Here is a 16,306-nt window from a genome sequence, read left to right on the forward strand (position 1 = left end):
CCCTATGGTCTCTACACTTTTCTCTATCAGCATACACTGATATGCTTATCTTCTACAAGCACTGGGATAACTGACCCCTTCTCTATTCTTTCAGATTAAAAACAATGTATGATGGCATCTTAACATGGCTCAGCCATGTTAACATGGCTCTAGCCAGCGTTAGCCTATGCACTCTGTTTAAAACTTATGCTGCAGAAAATCTGGACGACTCACATTTGCACGCCCAAGGCTTCCCCAGTCTCCCAGGCTCACCTCCCCACATCCAGACGACTGAATCTTATTCATTACAGCTATGTCCCAGGAAGGCTCTCCTGCTACCTCCCTCTGCCCCCAAGACCACCCAGATGAGCACCACCTGCCATCCCAGAGCCTAGACTGGACTCGCCATGCTCCTGTCCCCTTGTCAATGCCAGTGCCCTGTTCTGGGACATCTAGACCCAGCTCACCACACTGCCCAGGGCTCAGATAGCTCAGTGGTGGTGCATGACACCTGGGAGGCACTACTAAGGCCTGTGGTATGCGTTTGAGAGCAGGCATCAAGCACCTGCTCTCTGGAGATGCTGAGGAACTATCTGTGTCCCCCAAGGCCTCAGTGCCCTGCCCCCATCACCACACTGTCCTGCCAGCCGTTCAATGACTGCTGGTCTCAACTCCCACACAAGCCCCCCGCGGAACCTTTCTCCCTGCCTGGGCAACTCCCAACAACCGACAACTGGTAAAAAGCAGGCATATGAGCACAAAACCTCCCAGGCCTTCACCTCGGGTCAGGCTGTGTGGGGAAACCACACAGTGTGCACTCCCAAAGGGAAGCTGGTATGACCAGGAACTGTGGCCATCCCTCACTGTGCCCCACACTTCCCCTGGGGGAGGCTACCTGGGTGTCTAGCCACTTGACGCCATCAGGGGTGTGCTTCACTCTCCCGTAGAAGTGCACAGGCAGCATGTACTCTGGCCGCGCCTTCTCCCAGGGGTTGCCGTAGCGCAGCCAGTCATCCGCCTCCTCCACCTGGAAAGGGGCCGGCAGTGAGGGAAACAGGCCCTCAGCCCACAGGGATTGGCCGTCCAGGCGCCACCGTGCTGTGCCGAACAAACCATGGCCTCTGTGCCCAGGAACATTTCCAGTTCTGGTCGAGGGCATGTGTTCAAAAGTGAACATGTTGGACTATTAAAGAAACAAACTCAGGAAAAAGCATTAAAGTAAAGACATTAAGAATCACCGGAATTTAGGGGCACTGGGTGGCTCAGTGGTTAAGCATCTGCCTTCACCTCAGGTCATGATCCCTGGGTCCTAGGATCCAGCCTTGCATGAAGCCCGGCATCAGGCTCCCTGCTCGGCAGGAAGCCTGCTTCTCCCTCTCCCACTCTACCTGCTTGTGTTCTTTCTCTCCTTGTGTCAAATAAATAAAATTTTAAAAAATAATAATAAAAAGAATCACCCAAATTTAACAATAAAAAGGAATGAAGTCCCGCTGCGTGCTGCAACATGGGTGAACCTCACAGACACGTGGAGTCAAAGAAGTACTGGTAGGGTACAGCTCCATTCACAGAAAATGTCTAGAACAGTCAAATGCATAGAGACAGCAGGTAGATCAGTGCTCATCAGGCACTTGGGTGTGATTGCAAATCCATGTGGGACTTCTTTTTAGCGTGATGAAAAGTATTCCAGAAATAGTGGTGATAGCTGCCCAACTTTGTAAACATATTAAAAACCACTTGATATCTCAATAAAGCTGTTATTTAAACTTTTTTTTTTTTTTAAAGATTTTACTTATTTGCCAGAGAGAGAGCACAAGCAGGGACAGCTGCAGGCAGACGTACAGGGAGAAGCAGGCTCCCCACTGAGCAAGGAGCCGGATGCTAGATTCAATCCCAAGTCCCTGGGATCATGATCTGAGCTGAAGGCATCCCATAAAGCTGTATTTAAAAAAAAAGAAAGAAAGAAAAAGAAATTAAAGAAAAGAATCACTGGAGCCCACTGCTTGGAAAATAATACCACAAATTAGTGGGTACCTGTGGCTGGGCTGCCTTTGCCGCAGGAGTGCCTGGATACACCATTGGAAGACACTGCTTTTCTGCAAGGCCTTCCTTAAACCAGGTTGTTTTTCAAAAACTGCACCTGGTAGCATCCAAAATCAGTAAATACACAAAAGAGTATCCCACAAATAAAACCAAAAGTAGCCCACAGATCTAACAATCTTTGAGCAGAAGCATTTGGTGGGGTTGCAAAGGAATAAATTAATTTGGTAAGCAGTGAATAAAGAATTAGAAATATAAATGTAAATGGGAGTCTTCTTCAAATTGTTAAAAAAAAAAAAAAGGTCTATTTATTTATTTTAGAGAGGGAAAGAGAAAGCGTGCACACACTGTGCACATGTAGGGATGGGGCTGAGGGGGACAGAGTCCTAAGCCAAAACCTAGAGTCAGACATTTAATTGGCTGAGCCACTTAGGTGCCCCTGTCTTCTTCAAAAATTTAATAACCAACCTTAAGTTCATGCATACCTTGGAGATATTCCAGGTTTGGCTCCAAACTACAGCAATAGAGTGAATATAGCCAGAGAGAGAGCCCAATGAATGTTTTGGTTTCCCAGCATATGTGAAAGTTAAATTTATACTACATTGTAGTCTATTAAGTGTCCAACAGCATTACCTCTTAAAAATATATATAATACCTATGTGGTGGCTAACATAACACAATAAACATTTTTTCTTAATTTTGGTGAAAAAACAAAAACAAAATATAATGCCTTAATTAAGAAATATTGCTACAAAATGTTAACCATCATCTGGGCTTTCAGCAAGTTGTAATCACTGATCACAGATCATCAGAACAATGTAATAATAACATTTGCAATACTGTGGGAATTACCAACATGTGACAGAGACATAAAGAGAGCAAATGTTGTTGGAAATATGGGACCCACACACTTGCTTGATGCAGAGTTGACACAATCCTTCAAGTTGTAAGAAATGTGTTATGTGAGAAGCATGATAAATTGAAGTACAATAGAACGAGGTGTGCCCATATGTTACCTTCAAGGTTTAAAAAATTTTTATTCTTTAATTTTTATTTATTTATTTATTTCACAGTAAGCTCTATGCCCAGTGTGGGGCTTGAACTCACCATCCCAAGATCAAGAGTTGTATGGTCTATTGACTAAGCCAGCCTGGCACCGCTGGGGTTTTTTGTTTTTTGTTTTTTTGTTTTTTTAATGGTTCTTACACAGAAGTAAAAAGTCAAGAATTTCTGGTTGCAGTTATAGGGAGATGACACAGCCGAGATTATTGCATCAGTATGTGTCTCTGCATCGTACTCCTGACTGGGCTTTTCTGTCTGGTGCAGGCAGCTATATTCATCATGGGACCAGCCCTGCCTTTTGATCTGGTGCCATGTCCTTGTACATTAGTAAGATTCTCCAATACCACAGCCTGGCCATCTACGTCCATGAATAGTTTGCAGAAGCAGCATCTCCTTGACTGTAAGAGGTTGTTGGAGAGGTCTCTCAGGGACCCCTATTTCTGCCCCTATGGCCAACAACACTGCTGTCTGACCAGTGCCAGCATTTAATTCTGCTATAGATAAACTCAATCAAAAACTGGCTCCCATCACAACAGGGTGGGAGGAGGATGAATTTATAACTCACCCATCATACCACAGGTGTCTTTAAGCGATTATGCAAGATGGCAAGAAGTAGAAGAACAAAAACACAACAAAGAAATGTCTGTGATCAAGCAAACAAAAGACAACACAAAAAAAATCTTCCTGCTAGGGGCGTCTGGGTGGCTCAGTGGGTTAAGCCTCTGTCTTCAGCTCAGGTCATGATCTCAGGGTCCTGGGATCGAGCCCCACATTGGGCTCTCTGCTCAGCAGGGAGCCTGCTCCCCCCCCCCGCTCACGCCCCCGCCACTCTCTGCCTGCCTGCCTCTCTGCCTGCCAAATAAATGAAGTCTTTAAAAAAAATCTTCCTGCTATAACCATCACACTAGGTTGGCAATGAGGGGCCTCTAAGTTTCTGTCTTATGAATGCACATTGCACAGACTGTAAGGAGCCTGAATGGGTCAAAGCACACAGGTGTACGAGGGCTGGTGTGCCTCTGATAGACACACATGCATAAGGAACTCTGCATGAAATCACCCAGACTTGTCCAGGAGGACAAGTGCAGTTCTAAGGTTGGAGAAAGTATGTTTACAAATTAAGCAATAGATACAAATCTGTTTTAAGTTTTCTTTTACTGTTAGCCATACTTTTCCCTGTCAACTTTTTATTATGAGTGTGTTCAAACATACAGAAGTATTAGAAGAATTGGCAGTAAACACTCACGCACCTTCAACTTAGGATCCATAACTGTTAACACATTGCTGTATCAGGTGTGCCCATGTTACCTTCGGGTAACAGATTTATCACATATCCATCCATCAACCCATCCAATTCTTGATGCATTTCAAAGTCATCTGTACACTTCTCCACGAACAGTTGAGCATGCACACCGTAAAGGAGAGTGCATCCTGTGTTTATGTTTTAGGTTTATTTGTATACAGTGCAATGTACAAAGCTGAAGGATACTCTTGAGCTCTGGCAATTGCTTGTGCCCTTGACCCAAGCCCCATCAAGACACAAGAGCTTTCCAACACCCCAGTCTGTTCATGTTCTGTACTACTCTCCTGTTACAAACCTTTTAATCCCAACCCCAGCCTTGCTTTATGTGTCACGGTTAGGCCTCAAATTATACTACAGAAACTATTCTCCAGTCAAGTGGAATATGCCTTCTATTTTAAGTCCTGAATGAGGGAAATGGTCTCCTTGTCCACTGGAGGGCAATGAGCCTGCACTCAGACACTGCATTCTTTCCACCAATGTGGTCTTGGCCACCTCCCTTTGCTTGTGGTTTGACGCTTCAAAATCCAAGCTCACTCTTCCCCAGAGCCACTTTGCTTTGCAGTCTGGCCTCTAACCCCCAGGACATTGTCCTGTCTCTGGGGTCAGGGAATGAAGGCAGAAGGTGGGAACAAAACCTACAATAACTGCTATTTCTCAAACTACTCTGAGTCAATTGTCCCACTGAGGGTGAACCAGAGAGGGTCACCTTTGCTCCACACTGAGGTACAACAGGGAACCAGCACACAGCATGTGACGTCCTCAACCCCTGGTGCTCCTACAGGACCAGCTGGGTGCCGGGTCCCACCCCAACAGGCCTCGCAGGCTCACAAAGAAGTTGTGTGCGATAAGCTCACACAGATCAACCTCTGGCAGCCCACAGAGAACTCTAAGGGAAGAATGGAGCTCACAGGATAGATCTGTCCCACCTCTGCTTTGGCCAGGACTAGCAGACAATCTCTCCAGAAAGGAGTTCAACATATAAAAGGCTGGACTGAAAGTGCCTGTTTTCTTGTGTACATGAGAGCTGGAAACAAGTGAAGAAATGGGAGTCTCACTCACCTGCCAGCCGTTGACAATCTTCTGGTTGAAAATCCCAAACTCATAGCGGATTCCATAGCCATATGCTGCTAGGCCCAACGTGGCCATGGAGTCAAGGAAGCAGGCTGAAAATTCCAAACACAAAGCACTTCTTGGGATCAAAGACAATCAGCAGCTTCAAGGCCCACTGGAAGCAAAGCCTAGACAACCATGTTAATTAAGTAGGTCCTGGGACGCTAGCCTCTGGGTGCCAGATGGCAATTAAAGGCTGACCTATCATCTTAGATTTCATGAAATGAAAACAGCCCCCTCCCCTCCCTGAGAGCCAGGGGACCAGGCCGGAGGGTGTTCAGCATGAGGGTGAGGGGAGGCGGCAAGGACAGAAGTAAGGCACCCCACAGAGAGCCCATCTAACTTGGCATGCCTCTGAGTGCACAGTCCCTCACTGCTAGCTTTGTCTTGGAGAGCCTCAGGCAGGCTGGAGGGTGCAACACCCCTACATGTTCTACTTAAACTCCAAGTAGTTTGGACAGTAACACCACAAAATAGCTCTATGCACTAGTGAAGAAAGCACAGGGATGGGGGCTGGGAATGGATGGACATATAAGGACTCAAACACGTCAAACACCTAAGAACCAAAATTCCCCAAGACCTCCAGGAAGGTGGCTGGAGCAGCTAGGTGACATAAGGAGTCTTTGTTCCAATCAAAATGTCTTGGGGGAAAAAAAAAAAAACCCCAATGTTTAGAAGACTCATTTATTTATTTGATAAAGTGAGAGAGAGCCGGGGATGGGGAAGGAAAAGGGAATGACAGTATTAAGCAGACTATATGCTGAGCATGGAGCCTGATGCAGGGCTTGATCCTATGACCCTGAGATCATGACCTGAGCCAAAATCAAGAGCCAGACACTTATGATGTGATCATTCCAGACAGGAAGCTGAACCTTACTTCCCAAGACACCAGGCATCCCGACAAAAACAATGTTTTAAATAAAGATCCAGAAAGCAGTCTTATTAAACTTCCAGATTAAAAAGAAAAAAAAAAACAGTCCATAAGAAACAAGCAAATAAAATACTTGCTGAACTGAACAAATACTCCCAGACCCCTGTTATCAGACCTTGTACTAAGGGGAAGCAACAACAGCATCCACAAATATAAGACCTAGGCTCCTGTTTTGAAGAAATCATTCTCGCAGAAAGAACACAGGACATATCAAGTTACAAGGGGCAGGAAACTGACTAGGAAGTCTAAATAGGATCCAGACTGTGGAAGGCCTGAACCCCTGAAGGGCACAGATGGTGGAAGGCCATGGATGGGACTGTCCTGGCTGACAGTCACCAGCCTTGGGGTCGGAGGAGAAGTTAGGAAGCTGTCCTGAGCTGTGAAGGAAACCAAGTGTTCTGGAGCCTTCCTTGAGCTTGGTGAAACGGGTGCTGTTTTACTGACTGGGAGAGAGCTGTTGAGGGTGCAGGGGGCTGCAGGGGACTGATGTCCCAAGCTTGCGGCACAGTGGGGCTCCCTCAGGAGGGGGCACCCTGATTCCATCTGTGGGGGAAGTAAGGTTCAGCTTCCTGTCTGGAATGATCACATCATAAGCTACAAAAAAGCCCTGCATTTGGAGCAGATGCAGGGACCTAGAGACCTTTCCCACAAAGAGGTGAAGGTGGGGCAGGCCCTGCCAGCTGTTCCATTACACAGATACAGGTGTTATTTCGTTTGAGAGAAACATCTGCTGCTTTTATAATTTTTGAAGAATTTAACTTAAGATTTGAAAACATAAACACATACATAATACATATACTCAGATAAATCTGAGGGGGTTTGATCCCTTTACAAAATGACAACTCTCAGAAAGAGCAGTAATACAACATGGCAGGGGTCTGAGTCCACCCTCCCGTGGCCCCCACACAAGGGGACATAAACATAAAACCTGGGCTATTTCTCTTCCAGAAACACTGTGCCCAAGAGCCTTGAAGCACACAGCAAAATCAAATTTCACTGTGACAGTGATTTCCACCTCTAAGTTCTTGTTTTCGTTTTTGTTTTTTTTTTTAAGTCTATTTACTTATTTGTTTGTTTAGTAATCTCTATACCTAATGTGGGGCTTGAACTCACGACCCTGAGATCAAGAGCCACATATTCTTCCAACTGAGACCACTAGGCAGCATTCCACTTCTAAGTCCTTTACTCTGTTCCCTTTGCCCTAAAAGGCTAGCAAAAATAACTCAAACAGGAAAAACAAAACAAAACTGGATATGCTCTCCAACATAATGACCCAAAGGAGCAATATCCCAAAAGGAATGACTTCGCTATTCTGGGGCAATCTGTTTACTACAGTAAAGCAGGAACAGCTTCCCAGCAGGACCTCATTCATCAATTGCGCATGTGTATGCACATATGTATGTGCCTGTACCTGTGTTTGTGTGTGTACAGACATGTGCATGCATATATGTACATGTTCACTCCTGTGCATGTGTATATGTGTGTGCCTATGTGCATGCGTGTGTGTGTCTGTCCATCTTTCTCCTAATTACCAGCTGTGGGATGTGACCAGTACCTTGGAAACCACCCCCCATGGCCAGCTACCCAACACTGGCAAGGCCTGTCTTCATGATCATCAGGAAGTATCCTTGTCTGAAGGAAAACATGTTTTGCATTTTATTCTACTTGGATGACACATTCTCCCATCCACTCAGAGAGGCCAATTTACCCCAACAAACTGCTGCTGGAAGCACAGCTGACCTCAGCCTCACCATGACACCAGCGACCAGGGCACCGTATCAGGAGAGGCCATGCCTAGCCAGAGGGCGGGGTTACCTGCCAGCCTTCCCAGGCCACCATTCCCGAGGCCAGCATCCTCTTCTATTTCCTCCAGTTCTTCCAAGTCCAACCCCAGCTATGAAAAAAACAGCCAACATTTCAATATCACTTAATATCTTCCTCAAGCAACAGGTGAAAAGATAGTAAATCTTGTCAGTTTGTATCAGTCAAAGCTCAGAGTCTGCTTTCTTTGAGACTTGAAAATCTAATATTAAAATCAGACACTTAATCAAAGCATGAAAATTAAAGTTTCCAGGCATTTTAAAAGCTGCCAAACTACATAAGAATTAATAATCAAAAGGGAGCATGATTTAATAGCCAAAGATAAATATTTATTATTTATAATAACAAATACTATTAACCTATGTACAGTGAACAGATTATAACATGTATCCTAAAAATGAAACCAGTAGCTTCAGTAATTCTCTAGTTTTGTATAGTCTCATAATATTTATGTGACTTATTTATTTACTAATTATTTAACTAGCTGTATTTATTATCTGCCTCCCCAAAGTGTCCTCTTCACTACATTTAGCTGTAGAGTATCTGTTCTGCCAGGCTTCAGGTCAGTTTCTGGGTTATTTACACTGATGTGGGAGTCACCTAACTGTTCCTGTGGATGAGGTGAGCTTATGGTCCTTCTGCTCTGCCATCTTCTCTGGAACTCCTATGCGACAGCTTTTTAAACTAAAGCACCTTTCCCGGGGTATCCCAACTGCATTCAAGCAATCTTGTGAAGCAGGTATATGGAATGTTGAAAATCGGAACGAAAGTAACAAAGTCCCCCCAACTTCTTCACCTGACTTGAAATCATCCCACAATGGTTTGGATGGATAACTGTTCCATCAATCTCAAACTGGCTTTAGTGTGTTAAACTTCACAAATTGCTCACATTAATTATCTTGATGAGTGTGTTTTAAACTTTTTGGCTTCTGGAGGACTTCAAGAGCTATTCTTTAATGGAATTATATCTATAGTATTTATCAAGTTAGAAACTTAAAACAGATTAATGTTTTTTAAGTATATATGAATTCATTTTAAACTAATAATCCCATTAATATTAACATAACACAATGTCATGACAGGGTTTTTTTTTTTTTTTGTAATGACAGTATTTTAAAACAAATACTAAGAAGAGTAGCAGTGTTTTACATTTTTACAAATCTCTTTAATAAATTTTTTGCTTTAGCATTCAATCTATTGAGATATTACACATCATACAGCCTCTGGAAAGCTTCACCACATAGTCATGATAGAATAAAAATAAACAGTTCTGACCTAGTGGACCACTTGAAAAGGTCTTAGAGTTCCCAGAGGTCTCCAGACCACACTTCAAGAATCTGATAAATTACAAAGCAAACTTGTGGAAAAATAAAAACAAAGTCATAGAGATGGTTTAGTGTCTATTAATAATTTGAATGGTACTAACACAAACAGTAATCTGATTCAGAGAAAGATTTCAAAATATTGACTGAATTCCCATAGCAATTTCAAGGAATATGTTCCACCAAAAATATTTTGGATATGTGGGGGAGGCAGGATTTACCTAGTAGTACACACCAGCTCCAATGTAAGAAACACGTTTAATTACATTTTCCAAATTTATCTGACTATGGAACCTCTTACTCATGAAACATTTGCTAAAGTCAAAGACCACTACACTACATAAAGGTGAGCTAAGAGCCAATGTGGGAGGCAAGATGTTTTGTTCTCTTCTGTTTTTACCTTGAATGTTGTAGGTACACCTCAGCCTAGTAAGGCAAATTCTGCCATGAGTTTGAGACTATTCAAAAGAAGCACAAAAAAAGAGCTAAGTGACAGCAAGTCTAAAATCTCGCAAAAGTGGGCTCTGAACCGAAGACAGAAAAAGCACGATAGAGCATGTTAACCTGTTTATTTATTTATTGAGATATTATTCACATCCCATAAAAAATCCACCCTTTAAAGCAAACAATTCAATGGTTTTAACATACTCACGAAGTTGTGCAACCACCACTGATTCCAGTACTTCCTTGCCCCGCAAAACAAACCCCATACTTTCTGATAATCACTCCCACTTTCCCTATTCCCTCAGATCTTGGCAATCACTTTTCTTACTTTCTGTCACTACAGATCTGCCTATTCTCATCATTTCATATAAATGGAAATGCATACAAACATTTGGCCTTTTGTATCTGGCGTCTTTCAATTAGAATAATGTTTTCAGGGTTGATCCATGTTGGAGCACGTAACAGTACTGTTTATCACTGCATAGCTTTCTGTTGTAGGACTAGTCTACATTTTGCTTATCCATTTATCAGCTGACGGTTATTTAGGCTTGTTCCACTTTGGGGCTATCAAGAATAATGCTGCTATGAACATTCATGTACAATTTTATGTGTGGACATATGTTTTCATTTTTCCTGGAAATAAACCTTGGACTGAAATTGCTGGTTTAAACAATTCTATGCTTAACTTTTTGAGTAACTGCCAAACTACTTTTCAAAGAGGGTCCACCACTTTACTTCTCCCAGAAGTGTATGAGGGTTCCAATTTCTCCACATCCTAGCCAACACTTGTTCTCTGTCTTTACAATTATAGCCACTCAAGTGGATGTGAAACGGTAGCTCATGGTTTTGATTTGCATTCCCAGATGACTAATGAGCTGGAGTACCTTTTCACATGCTTTTTGACCATTTTCATACCTTCTTTGGGAAAATGCTGATTCCAGTGCTTTGCCCATGTTTAAATTAGGCTGTCTGTACATTCTGGACACCAGACACTGATTAGATTTATGATTTACAAATATTTTCTCCTATTTTGTCTTTTCACCTTTTCATAATATACTTGGATGCCCAAAAGTTTTTACTCTTGTCCAGTTTAACTATTTTTCCTTTTATTGCTTATGCTTTTATGTCATTTCTAAGAATCTATTACCAAATAATGAAGAATTACTCATATATATTCTTCTAAGAGTTTTATGGTTTTAACTCTTATATGTAGATCTTTCATCCATTTTGACTTAATTTTTATATGTAGTGTGAGGTAGGGATCCAACTTCATTTATTTGCATGTGGACATCCAACTGTTCTAGCATCATTTATCAAAACACTATTTTTTTCTCTGCTGAGCTGTTTTGGGAAATGTCTTCAAAAAGAAGAAAAGCAATTGACTACACAGGCCACCAAAAGCACAAGTGACAAAAGAAAAAAAACTGGGCTTCAAGAAAATTGAAAACTTTTCCACATCAAAGGACACTATCAACAAAGTGACAAGGTAACCCAGGGAAAAGTATTAGCAAATCATATGTCTGGTAAGGGATTAATATCCGGAATGGAGAACTCCTAAAACTCAACAACAGCAACAAAAAACAAAGAGTTCGATTGAGAAATGGGCAAAGGACTTGAACAGACATTTCTCCAAAGATATTTAGATGGCCAATAAGCACATGAAAAGATGCTTAACAGCACTCATCAGTAATAATGTTAATTAAAACCACAATGAGATACTATCCCCCCTACAACAGAATGGCTACTTTAAAAAAGAAAGAAAAAGAACAAGTGTTGATGAGGATGTAGAGAAATTGGAATTCTTGTGCACTACTGGTGAGAAATTAAAATGGTGTCACCACTGTGGAAAACAATATGATGTTTCCTCAAGAAGTTAAATATAGAATTACCATATGATCGAACAATTCCACTTCTTGGTATAGACCAAAAAGAACTGAAAGCAGGTTTTTTGTTTTTTTCTTTTTTTAAGATTTTATTTATTTCAGAGAATGAGAACGAGATCCAGAGAGAAGTGGGGTAAGAGAGCACGAGTAGGGTGAAGGGCAGAAGGAGAAGCAGATTCCCTACAGAGCAGGGAGCCAGATGTTGGGCTCAATCCTGGGATTCCAGAATCATTACCTGAGCCACCCAGATGCCCCTGAAAACAGGGTCTTGAAGAGATATTTATACACTCACATTCATGAAAGTATTATTCACAAGAGCTAAAAGGCAGAAGCAATCAAAGCACCTATAGACAAAGGAATGGATAAACACAGTATGGTATATACATACAGTGGAATATTATTCACAGAACCTTAAAAAGGAAGGAGATTTTGACATATGCTACAACATGGATGAACCTTGAAGGTACTAGTATTAAGCCAGTCAGCCACAAAAAGACAAACATTGCATGAGTTCACTTACATGAGGTACCTAGAATATCAAATTCATAGAGACAGAAAGTAGAATGGTAACTGTCAGGGGCTTAAGGGAAAGGAGAATTGGGAGTTAGTGTTTAATGAATATAGAGGCTCAGCTTTGCAAGACAGAAAGAGTTCTAGAGATGGACAGTGGTGAGTATGGTACAATATGAATACAATTTCTGTTGTGTCTATTTTACCATAGTTTTGAAACACTTGAGGAAAAATCATTGGACTATAAATGTGAAGGTTTATTTCTGGACTCTCAATTCTATTCTATTGTTCTATATGTTTATTCTTATGCCAGTACCCAGTACCACACCGTCTTGACGACTAAAGCTTCACAGTGAATTCTGAAATTGGGAAGTATGAGTCCTTCAACTTTGTTCTTCTTTTTCAAGTATGTTTTAATTATTTCTGGTCTGTTGCATTTCATCTGGATTTTAGGATCAGTTTGCCAATCTCTGCAAAGAAGACAACTGGAATTTTAGTGAGAATTGCAATAAGTCTGTAGATGGATTTGGGGAATATGGCCATCTTAAGATTAAGTATTCTAAGACATGGATGGACCTGTAATGTCATTTCATTTTTAGGTCTCCTTTAATTTCTTTCAACAATGTTTTACAATTTTCAGAATGGAAGTCTATATCTCTTTTGGAAATTAATTCCTAAGAATTGCATTCTTTTTGATGCTATTTTAAGTAGCATTGCTTTCTTAATTTCATTTTTGGACAGTTCAGTGCAATATATAAAAATGCAGTTGATTTCTGTATACTGATCTTATATCCTGCAATGTTGTTGTACTCACTCATTTGTACTAATATATTTTTATTGGTTTCCAAAAGATTTTCTAGATCATGTCAGCTGCACATAGAGATAGGTTTCCTTCTTACTTTCCAATCTGGATGCTTGTTATTTCATTTTCTTGCCTAAATACCCCAGCTAAAATCATCAGTATGATGTTGAGTAGAATTGGTGAGAGCAAAATCCCTGGGACAGGTGGGAGGTTAAACACTAACTGGGGGTGTCTGGTGTCTCAGTCAGTGGTCTGCTTTCAGCTCAGGTCATGATACCAGGGTCCTGGGATTGAGTCCCATGTCAGGAACCCTGCTCAGTGGGAAGTCTGCTTCTCTCTCTATCCCTCCCCACTGCTTGTGATCTCTCTCTCACTCTTTCTCTCTCAAATCAATAAATAAAATAAATACCAGCTGGGGCACCATCACTCAAATAGAGACTATACGACCCTCTACAGGACAAACTCAGTTTCAGCAAATAAACTGCAAGGCAGAACACTAAAAAAGTGAAGAAGTTTACAGATTAAGAGAGACCTAAGAGACATATCAACCAAATGCAAATAATTTTCTGAATACATTGTTAAAAAATTATAAGGCAATCAACAAGTTTGTCAATTGCCTGAAAATTATTGTCAATATCTTGGGGGTCATAATGGTATGACCCTATCTTTTGAGATACTTGTTGAAACAGCAATAAGTGAAATATGCTGTTTAATATTAGCTTAAATAATCTGGGAGTAGTTAGGGGTATGAGGGGAAACAAGAGAGGTCATGAGTGAGGCTTAAAGATAGGTGGAGGCCGGTGATGGGTGTATGGAAAAAGTTCATCATAGCAGTCACTCCATTTCTGTACATAATTAAAATTTTCTATGATTAAAGAAAAGATTTAAATGCACCCTTGATGGCTCAGTCAGGAGGGAGGTACTTCTATTCAAGTTTCAGTTTTTAATGTAACCTGCTCCCCAGAACTACTTTCTAGCTCTGTACAATAAAGTAATGGCATGTTTCACTTTTCACACTACATTATAAATTCAGGAGCCTGGGGGAGGGGGTCCACTTAAGCCCTGCATCATCATTTGGTTCCCACTCAAAAAATCTGGCACCCCATCTTACAACTATAAGGGTCTAGCAATTGTGTGCCTAGAGACACTAAAGATTTGATCATCAGGAAAACCTCTCAAATATAAGATTAATAAAAAAGCTTAAAGTGAGTGAAGTATCACTTTTAAGAAAAAAACATACATATCTGGTTTTGGAATCAAGGTAATGTTGGCCTCACAGAATAAATTTTTAAGTTTTCCTCCCTTTTCTATTTTTTGAAATAATTTGAGAAGAATGGGTATTTCGCCTTCTTTAAATGTCGGGTAGAATTCACTTGTGAAGAAGCTGTCTGGTCCTGGACTTAGGCTTGTTGGAAGTTTTTTGATTACTGATTTGATTTCCTTTTTTTAAAAAAAGGTTCTCAATTAATTAATTAATTATGTTGGACAGAGACACAGCAAGAGAGGTAATACAAGCGGGGGGAGGGAGAGGGAGAAGCTGACTTCCCAGGAAGCAGGGAGCCCAAAGCGGATCTCAATCCCAGGACCCTGGGATCATGACATGAGGCAAAGGCAGGCAGATGCTTAACAACTGAGCCACCCTGGCACCCCTGATTACTGATTACTGATTTGATTTCTAAAGAAATCAAGTTTTCTATTTCTTCCTGCTTCGCTTTTGGTGGGTTATATGTTTCCAGGAATTTATCCATTTCTTCTGGGCTGTCCAATTTGTTGGCATAGTTTTTCATAATATTCTCTTATAGTTATTTGTATTTCTGTGGTGTCAGCTGTTACTTCTCCTCTTTCATTTGTAATTTTATTTGAGTCCTTTCTCTTTGTTTCTTGATGAGTCTGGCTAGAGGCTTATCAATTTTGTTAAAGTTTTTAAAGAATGAGCTAGTTTCATTTATCTGCTTTACTTTTAAAAACTTTATGGTTTCTATATCATTTATTTCTGCACTCATCTTTATTATTTCCTTCCTTCTGCTGCTTTGGGGTTTTATTTGTTTTCTTGCTGCTTTATGTGCAAGGTTAGGCTGTTTGAGATTCTTCTTGCTTCTTGAAGTAGTGTCATGGTCAGAAAAGATGCATGGTGTGACTTCAATGTCTCTGAATTTGTTGAGACTTGCTTTGTGGCCTAATTAATATGTGATCTATTCTGGAAAGTGTTCCATGTGCACCTGAAAAGAACATGTATTCTGCTGTTTTTAGGATGGAATATTCTATACATCTGTTAAATCTACCTGGTCCAATGTGTCATTCAAAGCCACAGTTTTGAGTGCCTGGGTGGCTCAGTAAGTTAAGTATCTGCCTTCAGCTTAGGTTGTGATCTCAGGGACCTGGGATTGAGCCTCACATTGGGTTCCCTGCTCAGCAGGGAGTCTACTTCTCCCTCTTCCTCTGCCCCCTCCCGCCTCGTGCTCTATTTCTTGCTCTGCTCTCTCTCACAAATAAATAAATAAAATCTTTTTTTTTTTTTTTAAAGCCATGGTTTCCTCATTGAATTTTTGTTTGGATGATCTATCCATCAGTAAGAGGGGTGTTATGGTCCCTTACTATTATGGTCCCTACTATTATTACATTATTACTATAACTGTTTATATATTTGGGTGCTCCTGTGTTGGGTACATAAATATTTACAATGGTTTTATCTTCTTGTTAGATTGTCCCCTTTATTATTTTGTTTTGTCTTTCTTTGTCTCTTGTTACACTCTTTGTTTTGAAATCTACTTTTTCTGATAGAAGTACTGCATTTCCAGCTTTCTTTTGATATCCATTTGCTTAATAAATATTTCTCCATCCCTTTGCTTTCAATCTTCAGGTGTCTTTAGGTTTAAAATGAGTCTCTTGTAGACAGCATATAGATGGGTCTTGCTTCTTTTATTCATTCTGATACCCCATGTCTTTTTTTAAAAGTTTATTTAAGTAACGTCTACACCCCACATGGGGCTCAAACTCACAACCCCGAGGTGAAGAGGTAATGTTCTTCTCACTGAGCCAGCCAGGTACCCTTGCCCTATGTCTTCTGATTGGAACATTTAGTCCATTTACATTCAAAGAGATTAT

At 41.1% G+C, this 16,306-nt stretch overlaps 1 protein-coding gene across 1 annotated transcript in view; it reads right to left on the minus strand.

Annotated features, from left to right (window-relative positions):
• Window positions 1-16,306, minus strand: part of PYGB (glycogen phosphorylase B) — a 56,760-nt gene that overhangs the window by 22,811 nt on the left and 17,643 nt on the right. Inside the window, exons 3-5 of the mRNA XM_004781236.3 lie at window positions 8,235-8,313; window positions 5,438-5,541; window positions 875-1,006 (exon numbers count right to left, since the gene is read on the minus strand). Of these exons, the coding sequence (XP_004781293.1) occupies window positions 875-1,006; window positions 5,438-5,541; window positions 8,235-8,313 (315 nt within the window). The remainder of the gene's footprint in view (window positions 1-874; window positions 1,007-5,437; window positions 5,542-8,234; window positions 8,314-16,306) is intronic.

This window comes from Mustela putorius, unplaced genomic scaffold (genome assembly GCF_011764305.1).
Source record: "Mustela putorius furo isolate JIRA1106 unplaced genomic scaffold, ASM1176430v1.1 tig00000224_pilon_pilon_pilon, whole genome shotgun sequence".
NCBI lineage: Eukaryota > Metazoa > Chordata > Mammalia > Carnivora > Mustelidae > Mustela > Mustela putorius.